This window comes from Sinohyriopsis cumingii, chromosome 6 (assembly GCF_028554795.1).
Source record: "Sinohyriopsis cumingii isolate HCF-2022 chromosome 6, ASM2855479v2, whole genome shotgun sequence".
NCBI lineage: Eukaryota > Metazoa > Mollusca > Bivalvia > Unionida > Unionidae > Sinohyriopsis > Sinohyriopsis cumingii.
Genome location: NC_142966.1, coordinates 111,151,984 through 111,174,762, shown reverse-complemented (window position 1 = coordinate 111,174,762; position 22,779 = coordinate 111,151,984). Strand labels below are relative to the sequence as shown.

Sequence of the window (22,779 nt, the reverse complement as noted above, 5' to 3'; positions counted from 1 at the left end):
ACACACACTTGATATAAATGCCAATCTCATTCTAAAAACAAGTTATATTTGGAGTAAATTCTAAAAAACAGAGCCCAGGAAATTCCACCAATGAAAATATATGTTGCCATTCAAAGTCAAATGTGATTTCGAATGGCAAGATACTTACAAAAGAGTTAATAAATTCACTGGGTTTTACAAAAATGTATGTACTATATATAACATTAATACTGAAAAAGAGAAGTGGATGATTACAATTAAGTATTAAAACCAATTGACTTTAACTGGATTGTCTGGAGGACATAACCCATGTCAGGGAAAAGAAACTGGTTCAAACCAGATAAAACAGTAGCCACCCTGCATGTAGAAAGGGGAGTTAATCTGTAAGAATTCTAAGATGTTTCCCATCTTTCAGGAAGGATCAGATTCTGAAGTAGCAAAAACAGTTTTCCTGATGTAACGTGATCAGATACTGTATTTGCTGGAGAAACAGCACTGTTTATATTATTAATTTTCATAACAAACTTGACTGATAGTGTGTCTTACTATTTTCTAGAGGTGTCAGCCAGCTTCTTCATCAATGCTCGATTTTCCTCGTCGTTCTTCAAAACAAAATTCTCTGCAACTACACGGTCCCAACTGAAAATGAGAATTGGTGCACCAACATAAATGACAGAACATTTTTAAAAAAAGGTCATTTTTGCAAAAAGAAACCAATCTTGTCTAATAAACAGTAACGAGTAACACAAAAACAATTTCCAGTAATTCAATGAAAGACCTTTTCATATTTTTAACTGCTGGGTGTTGAAAACCATTTGTGATATTCTTGAGCAACGTAATTTAACTAAGCAGTCACTGATACAGCTGGATATACGAATAGCATAATTTCCATTTAGGACAAACTAGATACAATAAGAAGACTTCTGGTGAAAACACCATGTTGAGATTTGTACAGGTGATAAAAAAGTTGATTCACTTTTTTTTTTCTAATCAAGTGAAAATAATAAAGTCTGGACAGGAGAAAATGAGCAGACTACAAATTGTTTGATGTACATGCACTTGGTCTACCAAGAGAGTATTATCTATATTTATTTGTATGTTAAAGGCCTGGTCATCCAGATAACAGTGTCTGCTATTGTCACTGCAAATTTATATGCCACCAAGGTCTGGCAACACAACTGAACCACTTGTCCACGCAACAGCACCTAAGGTATCCATCTAATTCATTATGATGTGCTCCTCCAGGAAATTTTTCAAGACTGACGATTTCTATGCCAGTGCGCTTTCATGAATTAGATACATCAAACGTGTTTGCACATCAGCTCATTCAAGGCTACTGGCACATCAGCACATTCAATACTGAAATTCATCAGAATACTGAATACTTTTGTACTTGCGAATAGAACTTTTAGGATTGTTTGTGATTTAATTCCCAATATTATGCTAATTTTACATTTTCACTTTGTTCTGAAGCAAAATAAAAATTGTTTTTTGAATTTTACTAAACATGTTGGTTTTTTCTTTCTTTTGTTACTTAGTTTAAGACCATCGTGTCATAAAAAGTAGGATATAAACTTCAAAATAGCAGTATCTAAGATAATATTTACTTATCCTGTCCAATAGTGAACTTCACGTGTCCATAAATTTTGGAGTTGATTCATAAGAAGTAGAATAACTGCACAGTAAGTTATGATAATACTTACTGATCCTATGTACAAAATAAGTTTATTAGAGACAAAAGGCAATGACTTAATTCACTGATGACATAAAGAGATTAACTCAATAAATAAAGGGTATAAACAATGGTGAACTGAAGATGGCCTGGTGCATGGCTTTTAATAACTGTAACATCAAATAAACAACAAACAACACAAACCTTTTCCAAAAATGATCTATTCTGGAAAACCATAATCACATTACTGATTGACTCAGAAGACAAACAACATACTTGGCTCCTTCAGTAAAGCCAATTAAGAAGAGTTCTCATCATGGCATGGTCTGGTTTTTCACAAAAGATAAAGAAATAATATGAACCTTTTAACTGACTGCGTACATCCTTGTCTGCTTCCTTTGAAAATGGAATAGTTAACTGTAATGGGGATTTTACATGGCTTTGGCACTATGATGGCAGTTAGTGACTTTAGTCTGGTTTAGTCTGTAGCATTGGATGATACAGTACAGCTCACAGGATTTTTTTAAATCCCCCACTCTGTGGTTGAGGACTTAATCTCCTCCACTTTGTTAAATACCTACAAATCACCTGCACATCTTGGTGGGAACACTGATGACAACTCCACAATGAGAGGCTGGTTGACATTACTGATTGACATTTGTACAGCCTCAGCATCAGGGTAGTTGTCTCTAGCTGACCAAAATCAAGGCCAATTTAAGTACATGTACAAGTGTATATGTAACGTATAAACAACTATACAGTCATGTGCTATTAGGCTAATGAATATCAGTGTGAATCATTTCGTGAAACGTGCTTGTTGACTATGGGATACAGATCAAACGAGGACAACCATTTTTTTTATACATATGTGTTAGTTGTTATTTCTAATGGGATTTTACTGATAAATGAATTTTCTAACATCTAAGACTCAAACTGATGGATTTTTCATATACTTGTACATTATTTAACACATCGTGAAGTGTACTACACAGATGTAAGTTGTCAATATACAAGTGTATTTCAGACTAGTTGTCTTTATTTAATCAAAATTTCCATATATTTTTTTCCTCTTTGTGTAAATCCTAGTCACAGATGACAGGCCACTTCAAAAATTTCACTTGCATGTGAAATTTCAATTATTTTCAGTCCCCCATCTCAACCTCCACTTATGTCAAAAATATTACCTTGGTCCTGAGGGTGTTAGGATAAAAGGATAGTAATGTATTATGAAAATGGCGAAAGTTCTTGAAAATTTGCAACACAATCTTGACGTTGGCAATTGTTTTGGCGACAACATTTTTAAAGCTAACCCTGCCATGAGTGATCTCATAAATGAAAGTTGCATAACCTGAAATTTTGGGGGTTCACTGCCTTTAATTTTCACAAAAAAGATACGTGATTCCATTAACTCAATTTAGTCAATTATGAATCTTATGTTTTCTTTTGTTTAGGACAAATAATTTCATTACTTTTCCATCTCCACTAAGGAAAATCATGTCAAAGTGAAATTCAAATACGTAGGCAGATACCTGTACCAAAAATCTTAAATCATTCAGAACTGGCTTTTGTCACAATGAAATCATCTTGGATGTCAAGAGGGATATTAGTTCTTAGAATTTTCATGTAACTGATGTATAATGCAAGAAATACAAACACTGCAGTGTGAGTGTATTTACCATATTAATCGGGGCTACGAGTGGCCAAATGGTCTAAAGCGCTGTCCGTTATGGATCACTGCCATCTCACCTCTGTCTGCGTGGGTTTGAGTCTCGGATTCAGCCAATGTGGGTATGTGAGAAAGCTTGCCAGTAGCTTCTCGTGGGTCGGTGGTTCTTTCCGGGCTTTTCCCGGGTTCTTCCTCCACCATTAATACTGGCCGCCATGTATAGCCTATCGTGTGCTGAAAAATGGCGTTAAACCCTACAACAACAACAACAACAACTATATTAATCCAAATTATAGCAGGGGAGGTAATTTAAATTTCCTATTTCATTGAAGTGCATAGTACTTAAAGAGTTATTTTCCTTTCAGACCTATGCACGTGTAATGATTAGGTAAGGGATGATTATAAATATTTCATATGAAAGACACATGCAAATTATGATCCTGGTTTTGCTGATATTAGTCCACAGCAACAAAACAATATAATTTCTCAACTTCAATCACGAAGTTATAACATTGCCAACAAATGCTCTATATCCATGATACTTTCTGACGGTATGCAAATACTGTGACAGACCTGCTGTTCCAGCCCTGAAAATGTACTTGATATGCTGGTATTCTGTGACCACTGCCGTCTCGGGTTACATCATAGTCAAGAATCTGCAATAAAAATTTCACTCTGATAATTATCATTGGAATTTATTCTTCAAATTTAAGTAATAAGAAAAAAAGATAACGTCTTATGTTACATGTTTAGGCTCTAATAAACAGTAACAAAAGAAAGAGTGAAAACAACAAGCTATGAAAAATGTAACAAATAATTTATTTCCCTGGAAAAACTCTGTAAAAATGAAAAAAAAGAAAGAACTTTTTACAGTTTTATGAATAAAATCCAAAAAATAATCCAATAATAATCCACAAATTAAATTTTAGAACTCATAGTAATAAAATGTTCTAATGAAATCAAGTATGAGTCCTGAAAAAAATCCAAAATGGATGGAAGGTGATGACATATACTGTAGTCAGTATAGTGCTGATGTTTACAGTCCTTTGTCAACCACAAAAAATAATATTCCAGTGTTTGAATTCCAAATAAAACTTAAATAAATGTCTTTGTCCAAGAATTCTGCATGAGCACCCAACTATTTCCAGGAAAAAGAATTATCCTTTAGAATCCAAATAATTTGAATAAAAATTAATGTAACTCCAAACTAGTCACAAACACTTTCCATTGTAAAAGCCCAACTGTCTAATTTCTCTATAAACAAAGGCTATACAGTAACTTGAGACACAAAACAGATTCCCAGAATAGGGTCACATAATCACATCCTAGAACGTCCCAGAAGGTATCTACAAGTCTAATGGCATGTATTCCAGTACAGCCGATTTCACCACCACCATTCACACACCAAAAATGAATTAAAAAAAAGAAGTTGTTTACTTGACCCCTGATCAAGGCCAGGAAATGGGTCAAAAATAAAAACAGTGTTTCTATTACCATGTATTTATGAAAAGATTCAGGTCAAACTGAATTTTCTGGAAAATATCGAATTCCTAGTAAACAAAATTACATTACATCGACATGTAATGAAATTAAAAATAAAAAAATTCAAAACTTACAGTCAAATTAAATCAAATATACATAACACATTTCAGGTCAGCAGACTGTCCCTGATTTTCACTGCCAACTCTAGCACTCTCCCCAGCAGTACAAAGAAAAAAATATTTACAAAAATTAAATTAAAAAAACAAAATGCACATACTGATTTGTGACTCTAATTGGGCCCAAATGTTATATAATATTGTCCATAAAAGATTTTTCAGAAATGGATGTTCTGTAATGATTTTCCCTATTTTGTTTGAGTCAGGGACACAACTACATATACCAAAATTGTTTTTGTGCCAACATTTGCAATGTAAAGAAAGACTTCACAAGTTTTTTTGTATCCAGTAGAGTATACAGTGTACTGACCAAGCAATAATCAAAAGTCTGAATCTATAAGACACAAAAACATCTACATTAAACAATATCAACAATATCATATCATTCAAATCATAACAGGCAATAATTTTTTCCATTCTTTTCATTCTTATTTATAATCATTTCATTACAAATGTTTATCTCAACCACTCCAGTAATCTAGTGGTTCGAGCATCTGACTCTAATGCAGGAAGTCACTGGTTCAAACCCTGGCCGAGTCATACTAACGACTTATAAAAATGGTACTTGTATCTGCCTTGCTTGGAGCTCAGCCTTAAGAGGTTAGTGCTAGGACTGGTCAGTCTAGTGTCAGGATAATGTGACTGGGTGGGACATCATGCTACATGTCTGCAGCATGATGCCCCAGTGCTAGGCATCACTATGAACTGTCACACTTCAGGCATCGCAGTGATATGACTGAAAAATTGTTATAGCTACATTAAAAATCCAAATCACACATACAAAAATGTTTATCTCACTAGGTAACAGTATGCAGATGCTAACCCTCAGAGTTCAGTGAAGTATGTAACTTGCATTAAACAAGAATGAAGTATTCAAGTCTAAACAGAAAATAAAATGTTTGTGTTCAGCCTCTGGGCTTTTGAGTAGGATGATAGGATGATATAGTAAACGGGTAATATACAGTCAGTTACTAAAGTGATTCATTAAGTTACTGAACGATCACTTCAACTTCATTTCCAATCATTTAATTTTGATGCAACCATTTTTAGAAAATGCAACATAAATAACCTTTAATGATAAACAGTGCTAACGTAATGCCTAAGTCATCTGACACTATAAGTCTTGGAATACTTTTAATTATTTTCAAAAGTATTTTTTTATGACTTAGAAAAGTTGGGACATGAAATCATAGCAATTTTTTTCATGTACTATTAGTCTTGAGACACCTGCGCCTTTTTCTACTAATTGATCAATGTATTTTATCGAGAAAAAAATAAAAAAAGAACAATAAAAAGGACTTTATGGTTGTTAAGTGACTATCATCAAGGTCTTGAAGCATTTGCTGATTAAACTTGCAGAGACTACAAAGTTTTCTTTAAATTAAAAATACTAATAAAACAGGTGTGGAGGTTACCTCTGTATCTTACCTGAATTTGTAACATATTAGTTTTTAATCATGACTATTACAATTTGGTTACATGCCAAGTTTGTTCTTTAACCTCTTAACCAGGATATGTTATGGAATATAAAGAGTACAATGCTATTTCGACACATTGGAGAAAACATTCATTGAGTAAAGTAATTAATGCCATTGGGAACGATTACTTGAAGGATTATGTTCGATTTCATTTAAAATATCACTGTGAAATTCACACATTTAATGATTGGTTGTCACATCTACCTCAGATTTTAAAAGAATGTGTTGTTTTAATTTTTCTTTGTGCAATTTTTGGCACATTTAATCTCCTTTCTGGTTTCTACTTTGTACAAATTTTACAGGGGCACATACTGGTTTAAACAGTGGGGGGAAAAAAATCAGCATGCTAAATATCACTGTTGTTGTTTTGGATTTAATGCCATTTCTCTGTGCAAGGAAGGATATACAAGTTGGCCAGTATAACAGGTGGAGAAAGAACCCTGGAAAACTTGGTAAGAGCCACCAACCCATGAGAAGCTACTGGCAAGCTTTCTAACATAGCAACATTAGCCAAGCTCAAGAAGTGAGATGGCAGTGATCAGTGAAGTCAAATGCTTTAGACCACTCAGCCATGCAGGGTCCAACTAAGTATTAAATACTGTAGATATCACAACAGAGACCTTATAACTAAGGCATGGTAAATACACTTAACTGATCAGCTCTTGAACAATCTATATATATAAGACAGATTCTCTTGTATAAATCTGTATACCACAAAGTTGCCATCTAACCCAGTGATTAATCTGGGTACCATGTAACATTCTGTACCATAGTAAACCATTATATTTCTAAACATACAGCAATATATACCATGCTATACTGCAATTATATTAGGGACCAACAATTTAATGATCAGGGGCTGCGGCCTGTCACTTTTCAAAATAAACATTTCCTTCAACCATTAGCTGGAACAAATATCTTGCATATTGATTTACAGAAAGTAATAGCATAGTAAATTATCTAAAAAACATTATTACCATGCTAGATATAAAAAAAATATCTCAGCTCAAAAGAAAATTGCAGACACCCACCCCCCTTTCAAAATTACCTAATAGTGTATGAATTTACTATGTGTACTTCTATGTGTATGTGTATTTATTAGTTTTATAAGTTGCAATCTCAAACCTGTTACGAAAGGTTAGACAACTTGTTAAAAAAAGCTGGATGTGTTGACACTGAAGTCTACAATTTACTAGCTGCACTACTGATATAATAGACGGAAAACTTTAAGTGAAATGCCAACACCCCGTTAAGATATTTCTGAGAGAGCCAGTAAACATCCTGAAAACAAAACACACTTAGTAAACAAATGGAGACCATATAACAAAGATTTTATCACTTGGAACTCCAGGTGTGACTCTGACCTCGTTGTGACGCTGCTTTCCACATTGCATCAGCAATTTAAAGAAATGTCAGTAACTGATGGATACACAGGTGTTCTGAGCAGACCGTCATTCATACTAAAAAAAGTGAGCCTTCTGAAGGATTTAATGTCAAGGGACAAAAGAAGAGGGATTTTACTTACCATCCGTATATAATATCAGTCAAAATAAATCTATTTAATACCAGAGACTGGAAGATAGTCTGAATTGATAGGAGGTTGAAAGCTTCATTCAGAATTGTTTCCCCACACAACTGATCTCTGCTACCAGTAATATCAGAAGAAAAAAAAGCAGAGATCTACTTGCTGGTCTAGGCAGGTTGAAGGTATTGTAGTACTGGAGTCCTAAAGGACACACGGTACTAATTATCTGGAAGAACTGTGAACCAGTCTAGAAATGGGTGAAGAAATAATAGAGTATTTACAGGTTTGGTGGTCAATAATTGGTTAATAATGAAAATTAAAATTTTATGAAAAATATCCTTTGAGAGCTTATCCTATATGTAATGTAAAAAAAATATTGACAAATTTCTACTGATGCAATTTTAGCATTTTTACAGGCTTGACTCAGGAGTACTCAATACTGAAAGTAGCACCTGATTCATTTGGTGCAGAATCAATAACACGTGTTTCATGCACATGTATGTAAACAAATTGCCGCGGGTCATATGGTGTTCTCCACACATAAGCTTGCACCAAGGTTAGATGTGCACGAAAAATTATAGGTGTCATTATCAGCACCCATAAATTTTAAGTTATTGAATTTTGAATATGATAGTGTTTCCATATGTTTACCATTGGAGTGGAATTAGTACCGTGAGTCCTATATGCGACCTATACCATAATAGGAGTTTGTTGTTTCCATGGTTACCACGTGCATACAGGGTATCAATTTGGTGGTTTTTACATATGACAATCATAATGGAGTCTTTTTATCATGGTTTGAATGTGGTTTTGGAGAAAAAATCTATACAAAAGACAGATGGGGATGGTTTTATACACTGGAGAGTGAAGTAGATTGCTCAGGCCATAGGGAAAAGAGCATAGTATGGCCTGATGGCAGAATTTCATATGATGGTACCCATAGATTGGCCTATATGGTTAAATAAAATTTAACACATGCAACAATTCCCCAAAAGGGGGTGGGGGTGGGGGAGATTTTATATGTAAGCCACTTATGTCACAATCACTTATGTATCAGTACTGATCATTTAACTTTAGAGACACACTCAGCAGATCAAAGCAGAGAACATTGTAAAAATAAGGACTGTGCACAAAACTGCACATGCTGCATTGCCTCAACCTGTAAATTGAATTATTATATGTCGAGTCACATTGAATATCAATTATACCGGTCTTATTTCTTATCCTAGAATTAAACTCCTTGACACCTATTCTATGTTCAGCATGTTTCTCATATTGGTACATTACATTTTTGGGTAAACAGTATTGGAACTTTTCTGCATTCCTTTTGTTGAGGGAGCAGGGAGGGATATTTTCACTTAAAATAATAGTTTTCAACCCTTCATTCCAAATATAACTCTGCAAAAGTCCTATCTGTATTGCATTCTTTACACAGGCAGTTTTTCTTCCCCAACCTCTCTTCATACAGTTGAAACATTCTTGATGTATAACTGCATGGTGAACATACTGCTCTCTCCCACCAAACCAGATCTCTTTTTTCTTCATGTACCAAGTCCCATGATAGAAAACCTTCATACTCAGGGTGTTGCAACTTGTGGTCTCAGAACACATTATTCCAAATCTCAGCATTTGATTACTGCATGCACTAAGCGATATGTGTTTTGTTCACCATATATGTTGTTGTGAATAAATGAAAACAAGCTTCATGTCAGAAATATGGTTTCATATTTGAAACAAAAGCTATTTATAAAACCTACATTGCTCTGTTCTTACCATCAAGTAATAGTAAGGAATCATTTAGCTGTAAATTAGAGCTTGCTATTTGGTTTGCCAAATCAAGGTGTATTACCTCCCCTTTGACTGTAATTGAGTGATTGCAATGTTTGCTTTGTTTCTCTTTTGTTCAATAATGTATGCATTTTTTCAGCTTTATATTAAAAAGTAAGTAATTTAACACTGCTTATAGTGGAAAGCAGCCACAGTAATGATTTTTAGACTTTTTCTTAACTTTTTATGAGCTTTGGGTAAATGTAGGTATATGTTTATGTATTAGACAACTTCAATATGCAATTCAATTCTATTACTTAAATTTAACAAGTAGTGTATTCAGTGACAATTTTTATCAGTGTCTGCATTTTGCATAGAGACATGAACTTGTCTTGGCATAGCAAAGTTTTTCACACATTTCTCCATACACTTTCTGTCTCCAGCATCAATGTCAGCATTATAGGAACTTTGGATAGCTTTTTCAAATTTGTCTCTTGATGTCCTTATGTAACATACCTCATGTTGATGTGTTATTTGGGTTGATACACATTCCCCACCCCCCACCCCCTTTGTTGTGGGGAACATTACCAGGCTTGAAGAAATTACTGTGTCTATTCTTTGCTTATTCACCCTTCCCCATAGTTTTATACTAAAAAGTAGCACTATGTTATTTAATTATTCAGTATAATACAGCTTATGGAACTCTTCCTTGGCTTTTATACCTTTTTATTAACATTTGGGGGTCATGAATCACATGTGATGATAGTTTAAATAAGTTTGGAATATCAGCATCTCTTGATGCTTCATGGGTGTGTGTATTTGTTTCAGTCACAAAAGGGCAATGGCCTCGTATCATTTTGACCTGTCATGTGGCACACTTATTTGTTTTGTTTGATTGATGTGAATAGGGATGCACTGTATGTTATTTCTGTGAGAGTCAGCAAGAAAAGAAATGCAATTTTGAAATTTAAAACATTGAAAACTTGTCTTATAGCCAGTGAGAGATGAAAATACAATGTGTCATGTAATTTGATACCCTGTGATGTCATACTTGCTGATGTCAGCATGCTTGTGTTTCTTTTGTGTAGCATGCATGCCATAGAAAGATAACATGAAGATACAAAGGCAGAAAACAATTATTTTAATAACAAGAATAAGCCATTAATAAGTACAATACAACACAGCAACATGTAATGTGGATGCAATTTAACTACAGATATTGGTATCACATAAAATGCTATTGCACTATTACCCATGCACAAGCATGGCCAATTCTTTCTTACAATTATGCTCTAATATCAAGGAGTAAAATACAACTTTTTCAAAAAAAATTAAATCTGGTTATAGGACACACGGTACTAATTAAACGAAAGAACTGTGAACCAGTCTAGAAATGGGTGAAGAAATAATAGAGTATTTACAGGTTTGGTGGTCCATAATTGGTTAATAATGAAAATTAAAATTTTATGAAAAATATCTTTTGAGAGCTTATCCTATATGTAATGTAAAAAAAATATTGACAAATTTCTACTGATGCAATTTTAGCATTTTTACAGGCTTGACTCAGGAGTACTCAATACTGAAAGTAGCACCTGATTCATTTGGTGCAGAATCAATAACACGTGTTTCATGCACATGTATGTAAACAAATTGCCGCGGGTCATATGGTGTTCTCCATACATAAGCTTGCACCAAGGTTAGATGTGCACGAAAAATTATAGGTGTCATTATCAGCACCCATAAATTTTAAGTTGCTGAATTTTGAATATGATAGTGTTTCCATATGTTTACCATTGGAGTGGAATTAGTACCGTGAGTCCTATAGAAATAACTATGCTCAAGCATGGGGGATAACTCTAATCAGCTTTTGGAAATTAACATAAGACCCAGAAAACAAAACATATTTTTTGCACCATAATCAGTGTTCCGGTATTAACATCTTGAATGGAATTATTGGTTTTATGTAAAGTATAAAACCAAGTCTTTTCGTATCTAGCCTTATCTTCATTTTAGCATGCATTTTAAGGTGAGTAAATGCACAACAAATTGTTTAAGTTGTATTTTGTTGTTATTCTGCCAAATATGCACTTAACTCATACATTTTTAGAACGAGCAAAAATTTTAACATTTTTTAAAGATATTTTTGAGAATTTTGGCTGATGCACCTTGCCTAAGGTTTATTTTTTAATTAAGTGGGTAAGGCATGTAATCCAAACTAGAAGATACCTTGCCAGCAAGATGGAAGTAGTATATATAGTTAGTGTTATGTACATTTAATTTAATTGTTTGTTTGTTAGTTTCAATTTTTAAAATTTCATTACATGTTATTGTGATGTAACACTGTATGCTGGACTTGACCTTGTCCAAAAATGAGTTCATTTCCGCTTGACCTGACTGACTTTTATTTTATTCAAACAACTAATACAGAGGTTTGGAAATGATTATTCGCTCATATTTGGGTGCCAATTTTTTATCTGGGGTGCAGGAAATCAAATGGGCGTGAGTCCTCCATAGGCATGTAATAGGTGGGTGGCAAAATTCAAAGATGTGCCAGTCCTGCTTCAGCCACCTGCTTTGTGGTAAAAAGTGTTGATCAATTAGCTGTGCTGATATTTACAATGACAGAATTCAGTGACTGAAAGACCCCTTGATGTACATACATGTTGCCATTATAAAAGTACATCCAAAAGAACATGATGCAATAGCTGGGCAGCAAGTTCAAAGACTTTGACTGGCAGCTGGGTGGAAAATGTGCTGATATTTACAATGATATAATTCAGTGGCAGAAAGACCCCCTGATGTACATGTTGCAATTATATGAGACCATCATAAAAACATGATGCAATATGGGGTTTCACGGTTAGTATCTCCCCTTGAAAACACCAGAGGGCATCTCGGTGCAACTCACTTCCGGATAGTTCAATCAATTAAGATGGCAGATGTAGATCAAGAAAATGTGACAGACTGCTCATATTATACAAGCAGGAGCAATATCTCACTATCTTAAAAAGAAATTCTATCAATAGTTGATCAATTATTTTTACATCTTTTTTATTTCTTCTCACTAACTTGTGCTGCTCCCAGCTTTCAAATAAATATTCTCTGCCCACTTCAGAACTGCATTATCCTTCCATTACTACCTTATGCTCTAGTTTGCATTATTTGATTGTGCAAAAGTGTATCGCTGCATAAAAAGTTCTTGCACTTTATCTCGCTTGAAGAATAATGAAAATATGTTTATTTTTTACAGCTTCAATCATAGCAATTAATGGAAGTTGAACTTTTCAAGGTTCATTTGTTATTGATTTAGACTTTTCTATTAATGTTCATTATATTTTTCCTGAAATAACTTGTTTTCTCAAGATGCACAAATATCAACCACGCTTGAACAGACAGGCGCACGGACGAGTCTCCTTGATGATTATTTTAATTTTATTTCCTTCGGTTGGAAATTTTAGAGTATCAATTCAGAGAAATATCAATGTTAGACACACTATGCATGTATAGGACATTCATGGCTCTCACCTATCTGTCTCATTTCATCTGGTGCAGGGGGCCCCGAGTGGCCGAGTGGTCTAAAGTGCTCTCCATTACGAATCACTGCCATCTCAACTCTGTCTGCATGGGTTCAAGTCTAGGATTCGGCTAACATGGGTATGTGAGAATGCTTGCCGGTAGCTTCTCGTGGGTCAGTGGTTCTTCCCGGGCTTTTCCCGGGTTCTTCCTCCACCATTAATACTGGCTGCAATGCATAGCCTATCGTGTGCTGAAATATGGTGTTAAACCCGACAATAACAACAACATCTGGTGCATGGGTATGTATATCCTCGAATGAATGTGTGTTCGCATACGTATATTACATAAACATACTTCTGGTTAAAAATGAGTATAAAATGATGCTAAGATAGAAAGAGTAACTGATAGATAAAGACAACAAATATAAATATTTGTGAGTATCCATTTATTACTGACTTGCAGAGCATGTTCTTACAAGCAGTCTCTTTTTAAATCATACTGTTTGCAATTTCACATCTGGTCATGTGGATCAATATTGATTTAAAAGGCGAACCAAAGTAATAAGACAGAATCTGTGAAATAATTTGATCTATAAAACTTACATATTTGATGCAAGGAGAGTTAAACAGAATTAAACTAATTTTAAGAAGGCTGTTCTAGATGAATTTGCTGGCGGCAATCAGAAATGTTGCCTAAAGACCCCAGCAAATTTGAGAGTTACTACATGTCAGCATAAGCAAAGAAAACTTATTCTGAAAGTTATTGCATGTACCGTCCGATAATTGATGTTTCAAAAGTCAAAAAGAAAATGAAACAAAAATAAACATCATTGGGCATGTTATTTAATCTGAATATTGTACGATATTTACACCCAAATATGAATAAATATTCCGTCTGCATTAATTACACTCCTTTATCGTTATGATAGCTAATGTAATTATTGCTTTGTTAAGTTCCTCTGAATACATTAAAATAATGTGTTCCATTTTTTAAAAAACAAAACTTTTCTGGTTTAAATTATTCAGCATTACAAATCAGCTGACGTATCGAATTCGTGTTATAATTTTCTGATCAAACTTGTGTTATAACTTTCTTAACTCATGTTATAAACAAACTATTAGCCTTGCAAAAGTAACTCAGAAAGAAGGATATATCAAAATAGAAAAATGCAAATAGCTGAAATTGTTTTCGTTAAAGTCATTTAGCCAAAAATGTGCAATAAATGTTTAAAATCGGAGAGCAAAGTGAAATGTTCCTACAAATGTATCTGAAATTATGGATAACGAATCTATATTATCAGGTATGGACAGAGTATTTGATTTAATTATTTGATTTCATTTATGTATGGAAAGTAAATATTATTTAATTATCTGATATAATGTAAGTATGGACACTTAATCTAATTATCTGATTTAATGTCTATAATTAATATCCTAGTATGAACAAAAGATGTTAGACATATATAACTGATTCATTGGTTTAACCATAATGATCTGTAGTCCAGCTAAGAATCCTGCCTTTGTTGACTTTATGTTTCGCTAACCAAGTGTAGAACTGAACTATCCAGAACTGGAATTTTTTGGGAGGACATTCACATTGGAGCTGATTTTAGGCGCTACGATCAGTAACTCCGTTACAACCGTAAAACCCCCTATAGCTGTGTTGTAAATTTGAATGAGACAGTAGCTAAGTGTAAGAAAGTATGCGTTATCTTGCTTAGTGCTTGGAAAGTCAACAGGAGGAAAGGCTCCAAAACTGAATACAACAACAAACTATAGGGAAAGGGAAGGAAATTATCCCATAGCCGTACCTATCTCATGGAGTAATAGTACAACACTAAATCTAAGCTACTAGGATGGAAATCAGGCCCAATGTAAGCACCGACATAGGGAAGATAGTACATCACGTAGCTATATGGGCTAAGAAAACTGAATAACTTGATAGATAAAAAAATAAAGCAACCCTGCACAATTTTTACTGCATTACTGTGTTTACACAATAATACTTACACACAAATGGAAGGACAGGGAAAACCCACACCAAAAACACTTTTTGAAAAACGGTGTCACTTCTAAGTTCTAACCAGCCATATATGCTGGGATGGAGCTAAGAGGTGTCAACAACAAGAAAACAGTTAGCAACCAAGGCTGCTCGTAAGAGCGCACATTAACTTTCAAGACAGAATTTCAGAATCGTTGGAATTTTATACGATAGTATAAAATATATACAAGAATTTATACAAATCTACCGAAGAAGAAAACAGAGCAAATACTACTCACGAGCAAGGAAAATGAGAAAACATGGCGGAGACTCATAATGCAATAAGGAAACTGGAAAAGTATTTTAAAACAAGAAGAACTGAGACTAACGAAGGGACATACCTTGAATGCTTGGACATTTTACAACAAATTTACTCCATCAACAGAAAAGGATACGAGGATATATAATACGACCAAGAGGGAACTTATCAGTATTACAGTCTGGAGAAATAGATATTTCAGGAGAGACAGTAATAGTTAAAAACCCAGTACCACTCCTAAAAAAGATCAACAAACAGACAGGAGAACTCTATTTATCAGATACCCCCATGGAAATACCCATAGAAGAAACAGTCGACTGCTTTGAAAACAAATTCGGTATAAGGGTAGAAAAATCTAGATTGGTGACGGTTCCAGGATTTTCCATATACAACAGTATCAGAATACTGGAAATTGAAAAAACAAAACTAAGAGGGATCAAAAGAGCTTTCTACTTACATGGTTTTCTGACAAAATCTTGGTATAAGGGATGTATATACCACCGAAAGTGCAACAGATGCGTTAAAACAGGGCACACCCCACATAAATGCCCAAGAAACCCAGACGAAAACCCATTCAGGAGGCACAGAACAAACCTACACAGTTATGCTGGAAATCTTCCCGGCTATAAGGCAACAAGGACGGAAACAACAACAACAACAAGGAAAAATACAACAAAAACAATACCAACAAGGTGATCAGAAACGTCAACACCATGTAGACAAACAAAACGTAGAACAAGGACAACAACAAAGGTAACAAAATGGACAAAATAAACTCAAACAGCAAGAAAAACACAAACAAGAGACAAAGTGACTAAAACAACACAAAAAGCAAGAAACTAATAGCTCAAAACAACAGCAAGGAGAGAAATAACAACACCAATTAGTACAAAAACAAATCCGACAACAACAACAGAAGGCACAACAAGTAGCAGGAAAACCAAAAGCAGAAGTAATCCAAGAGAAACAAAAGAAACAAACACAGTCAGTTATGAAGAAGGAAAAAACAAAACAAGGAAAATTGGAATAAACACCAGAGCATAGTAGCAAAAAGATAAAAAGAATGGCAAAAAACAACACAAATAATGGAAACAATGCAAATAGAGATAGAAAAATATTGGGAAAATTAAGATGATTGTCTGGAATACAGTTTGGAAAACCAGAAAACCACAATGATAACATCAAAAGAACCAAAGCAAACAACATCACTAGAAGAATAATTAAACAGAGACAGACATAGGAGGGCTATAAAGAGACAAAATAGAGAAGAAGAGGCTAAAATGGGTGAAACCTACCTTCTGGAAGATGACAAATGCATTGAATAGATTTCATCTTATCTTTTTAAAAAAAAAACAAAAAAAAACAACAAATTAAAATTAAAATAAAAACAATAACAAAAAAATAATAAATATACAATAACAAAAAATCAACTCTCTCTCTCTCTCTATATATATATATATACACACATATATACATACACACACACACACACAAAGATTATAATATGAAATTCATACAAAAGTTGGAAAAATGTATATAAAGACAAAAATATAGCACATATATAACCACAGGTAGGGCAAGAGGGCCTACCTAAATGGTTTGAGAAGATCAACCAGGGAGAGCACCCTCCAAAAAAAAAATGTGCTTGGAATAGGACCTTTCTTGGATTGACAAAATAAATTCAGTCTCACTCTGATGGACAAACAAAAGCTATGTCAGTGCTATAAAGAACATAGAAATTAAACTCAATGGCAACCAACAGTTCATCTACTTTGCATAGATTTTTGGTAGGGGATTGCAACTTTTGCTGACAGGACTCATAATTTTACAAAAATAGTTTTAAAATCCTAGCGAGACCTCTTTAATACATAGCTAAATTATTCTCTCTCTAATGGGCTTAATATCAGGATCATTATTAATAAAGGAGGTAAATATGTTGATTTGAGTGCAATCACAATTATTCTAGAAGTTTATTTTCCATTAGGTAATGTTTATTCTTATAGAAAATATTAATGGTGACCCAAGGTCAAGTAGAGAACTATATAATCTTGTAATTGTGAGGACTTGGTCATTCGTGCTTTAACATCTAGCACTTTTAAGTTGCATTATATGTTGTGACCAGGAGTTTTGGGTTGGAATCTTTTTTTGGTTCAAAATATTGAATTCAAGTGATTATTTTCTCTGGAAATACACAAGTGCTCCAGTAAAATTCTTGGACAGAGATATTTGCTGGAATTTATAGTATATTCAAACCTGGAATTATATTTTTGTAATTCAACAGAAGACTGTTGCAAACCAACACTTCAATAGCTACCACAGATATGTCAAACTTCAGTTTTGGGATTTATTCTAGACGTTTACTGAATTTTATTCAGGACTTAAAATTACTAGGAATTGTATCTAATTCTTGGATTATTTTGGGATTTAAATCGCAATACCATAAGTTTTTTCTTCTCATTTTCACTTCTTGGGAAATAAATATATTTGTTAAATTTTACAAAGCTTGTCTTTCACTCTTCTCTGTTACTTACTTTAAGAGCATAGACTTTTAACATTAGTGACATCATTCTAAAGGCTAGAAAATGTTACAATGCAAAAGTCAATTTTTTAAAACCAAAATCAGCACAACATATAACAAATTCATAACTTTTCATAGATATGTAATTTATAGGCCTCATCACCAACTTATGATGTATAATTTTCTGGAGTATTCATCTGGCAACTCCTAGATTTTCAGATTAACCCTTTATATTCTTGAGGAGTGTTGTTAAGTATTGGCTTGACTTTAAGTTTACTACTTAATTCTCAGGTACAAGAAAACGTGAATATGAAACAATTATTATTATTCATAACACAAATTTATAGTTTGATTTGCCTGGATTATGTCTTTATAATGGAGTAAATCAATGGAGGGTGAACTCTGATATACAATTGGGGACGATTTACTGCCAATTACCCAAGATACGAAAAACGGGGATACATGTTTTCATATTTTTTTTTAAAAACCTACTTGAAGGAATTAATGGATATCACACATTTGTTTACTTTAATTTCAAAAATATTTACAATTTTGAGATGTTTTCTTTTGTTGATGAGAAAACTGCTGATTTCCAAATTTCAGAAATTCTGACTATATCCTATTGATTTTAATTTTTAATCAGTTTCCGGCATAATATCTTAATATCGTTGGGTTAATGGAGAGATCATAAATGTCCAATAATGTGACCCCGGTAAATAAAAAAGGTAATAATTCTCCTTCAAATGCATATCTCAAATCACCTTGCATATAATCAGGGGCATCAGAAAAAATTCAAATTAATTTTTGATGATAAAACTGAATGAATTAGATATGACCATTTCCATTTCTATCTGCATGTACGAGCAGTCTGCTTTAGAATGATGGCAACAATAGCATTTTGTTCCACTTTTTGAGTTTTTAACATTGCTTTTTTTTTTTTAGTTTCACATTGGGGGGCAACACAATATTTTCAGTGCTTAGGGCCCTGGAAGGCCTTAATCCAGCACCAAGCATACCTACTAAATCTGCATGTCCACATGTGTATCAATAAAGTATCTGTCATTAAGACATTAGTCCTACAATGTAAGACATCGACCCTGATATTTATGTCTTTGGGGTTGAAGTCTTACTGCACAAATTATGGTGCTGTGTAACATGTTCTGATGTTGATTAACAATAACATCAGAACAGTAAGTTAAATTTTCAGGAATATCACAAACTTGGCAACACTTTTCTACAAATTAAATTCGTAATGTTTTAGTCAGACTTTACTTCCTCTGATGTCTTTTTTCTAATAAATTCTCACACAACAAAATGGACATGTTTATAAGTTCAGTTGACCTACATTTCTGGCTCCCATCACATTCCAGGTAAACGAAATGAATGCCAATAGAACTAGAAAACAGGTTAAATTGCTTGAGTCAGAATTTGAATTTATTAGCTTAAAAAGACATCAGAGCAAGACTGACTAAAACATTAATTTGTAGAAAAGCATCGATATGGGCTGTCAAGTGTGAGACATTTCTGTAAGTCTGACTTCTAGTTACAATCTTAGTCGACATCAGAACACGCTACATAGCGCCGTTGTTTATGCAGGAAGACATCGACCCACACAAAATACATATCGGGGTCGATGTCTTCATCGAAGGACTATATCTATCATGCGCTGTGTATCGTGATACGTATCATTTCACACCTATTCGTTAATAACGTATGCAATGTACATGTTTCCATCGGCTTATGCGAAAGTGTCTCGATACGGGTACGGGTAGAGAGTGTGAAACATTTTGATCTGCTGTTTACCTTTGCTTCGTATAAAACTCTAGCTTTTGTTGGATCGGGTTCAAAGCAAAGCACAATTTCGCCAACTGAATAACTGTACTTTACCCCTCTCAAGCTCATAGTCTTTTCCCTTCATTAACAACGATCTTCTTATATTTTCTAACGGTTCTGGTCGAAATTTATTATTGTTCGTCGTTCGCGGGTGCACACTGAAGACTGTATACAAAAAAGAAGTATATCAAATATAAAAATTATTAAACGATAATATATGTTTTAAAACCAGCCGATATTTACGGTATGTCGTAAATCAGGATCAATTTTACATAACATGCATTATAAATGTATATGATGATCTTTTTTTTTTGTCCGTAGGCGTATACGTATAACATCTAAGTCTAAAATTAAATCAAGTATGCGTACCTACTATTAAAAACAAAATTCTCAATTACGACACTGTTAATAACTTTCACGTCACAGGACTTAACATAAGGGGGCAGGGTCCAGTTTTTATGTACAAATTTAATGCCGCAATCAGCGACCTAGTATAAAAAAACATAAAAAAATCAAATACACAAGTGAGGTCAAAAAGGTCCATATTTTTTGATGCCTATATTAAAACAAAGCATAAGAATAGTATTCACTTGACCAGAGAAGTCAATGGCAGTTATAGCAGAAGAGGTTTATGCACCCCAACCCTTATTTTATACATGCATTTTTCACATCCAAATGCCATTTTTGACAGCATGTGGTGCTCACATTGCAAACGCAAGCCCTTTCCCTGGATGAAAATTTTGAAAAACATTGTCTGCTAAATAGTTTGATGCAATTCAGAATAGTTGTCATCCAAGCCCTTTTTGAGATACTCTGCTTGCTTTGAACCCATGTGTCTACTGCTATGGGAGGCTAACTCTTCTTCCTAGCCAACTATTGGTATTTCACTATCAACATACTGCAGAGCAGCTATGGAAGGTGTACATGCCTGACATCAATTTCAAGAACAGCACAAGCCCAAAATACCTAGTTCACAAATATATCCATATCTATAAATAGTAAACAATAATAGCTGAAAAAAGTCACACCATAGCCTTAAGTTAAGAAATTTGGACCCTGCCACCTTAAGAATATGGCTGAAAATGGTTTATGTCAAAAGTTGTGTACATTATCACATATTTAGACATGATCTAGTACAATGGTATAAAGGAAAACATTTTGTGCACAAAGCTAAAAATGGTATTAAGCTTTTGAAAAAGTTACCTCTTTGCAGCAAAAAGCACTGCAAAAAGCACTGCATTATTTACATTGTGAATTATGACTGACTGCATTTCTTTAAAGATTTCAAATTATTTGCAACCTACAATGCTTTTGGTCTTTGTTTACCACCATAGCATCAGTACAAAATCAAAATTCCTTTACAATGTTTCATGAATGTCAAGAAGAAAACTGGAAGTTAAAAATTTTAGGAGGGAATGACAGAAATGCTATGTTAGGTGTCAGTTACAGAAGTGAAAAGTTTCTATAAACTCTTCTAGCAAACTTAAAGAAATCACACATTTAAGTAAATCATGTACTTTAGAAGTACTCTTAGACTGATCTAAAAGAAGTGGTTCCTAACTTTTCATTATCATACTGGAGATGCTAATAGCAGCATCAGTGTTGTGTCAGTGTGTGTTGTGGGGGTGGGGTGTAATCACAACACAAGTCTAGCTAGTCTGGAGAAGTCAAAGTTTAATCAACTAACATTAGACAATGCTGGAATATTGATATACTGATGTGTGGGACCCTAAAACTTACAAAGTGACATATCAAATAAATTCATTGATACATAGCCAATGAAACTGACCATACATATACAAATTACTCAGTACAATTTAACAGAGAAATTTCTTCTCAGACACCAATTTACTTACAACTGACTTTGATGTTTTCTGGAGTTTACAAAATCATAGTAAATAATAAGATAAAGTATAGAACAAATATTTATAGTGGAAAATCCAGTTTAAGGTAAAAAGCATTTCACTGGCTTGGCTTTTGATAAGCACGTACCATAAAACAACTCCTGCAGAAGCTAAATCTGTCCGTCAAAGTCACTCTCTTGTGCACTTAGATCAGAATGAGTATCTGGATGAGACTGAAGCTATTGTTTCTTTCAGCATGACTAACCGATTAATCCTAATCTCTTACCATGCAAACTGAGACCTGCAAAAAGAAAAGAAACAAGTGATATTGATGTACTTTTAACATTCAGTGAAAACATAAGACTTTCAGAGGAGAAACTGTATGTGTATTGTCAAATGCATGAAGCTGCCACTTAATTTTAAGCTTTTCCCCCTTTGTTAACTGAACCTAGAAATTTCAAGATATATACATAGCATTGAAACATTTTCTATTATCACCCAAGTGTGAGATATGAATCTCTTATGTCAACTTCAGAGTAGGGTCATGAAGGTAGAAACTATGTCGGTGTGCTAAAACTTTCATTCTTTTCACCAAAATATAGCAAGTAATATGCCATATGCATCATTATTTCTAAGACCGTTCCACTGGTGACATTCAATATTCACAACAGTATGTTTATGTATGATTCCTCTGAATTCTATCTGCTCCTTTGGAGTTAAATTACTTTAAAGAATACATGTTGACATGCTATGCAATTGCTTAGGTGTGTCTGTATTGAAATGTGAATATTATTTTAAAAACAGGGGTGCAAAACCTTGACAGCTACAGAAAGTGCAAGACAATACATAATGGTTACCATTTTGTTCCCATATTTAGTAAGTTAAGTCCAAAATATGCTACATTGTCATATAAACAGTTCTCACATGGAGGTACAAAACACAGTTACCTCCCTCTCCAAAGAGCATTACATACAACACTAAGTGATATATGGAAAAAGAAAGGAGATATAATAAAGCTAATGCA

The 22,779-nt window shown here is 33.9% G+C and overlaps 1 protein-coding gene across 4 annotated transcripts in view; it reads right to left on the bottom strand.

The window, feature by feature from the left end:
- LOC149797723 (MSL complex subunit 3-like) overlaps positions 1 to 20,100 on the bottom strand; it is a 60,762-nt gene extending 40,662 nt beyond the window's left edge. For 2 of the 4 annotated variants that reach the window (XR_016421872.1, XM_089962652.1), the window contains exons 1-3: positions 19,882 to 20,100; positions 3,891 to 3,973; positions 526 to 618 (exon numbers count right to left, since the gene is read on the bottom strand). Coding sequence is in view for 3 of the 4 variants with exons in the window: in XM_089962652.1 (XP_089818778.1) it covers positions 526 to 618; positions 3,891 to 3,973; positions 19,882 to 19,980 (275 nt within the window). In the remaining variant the exon portion in view is untranslated. The remainder of the gene's footprint in view (positions 1 to 525; positions 619 to 3,890; positions 3,974 to 19,881) is intronic. The other 2 variants (XM_089962653.1, XM_089962654.1) reach the window with 2 other exon arrangements.
- Between the last annotated feature and the right edge of the window lie 2,679 nt (positions 20,101 to 22,779).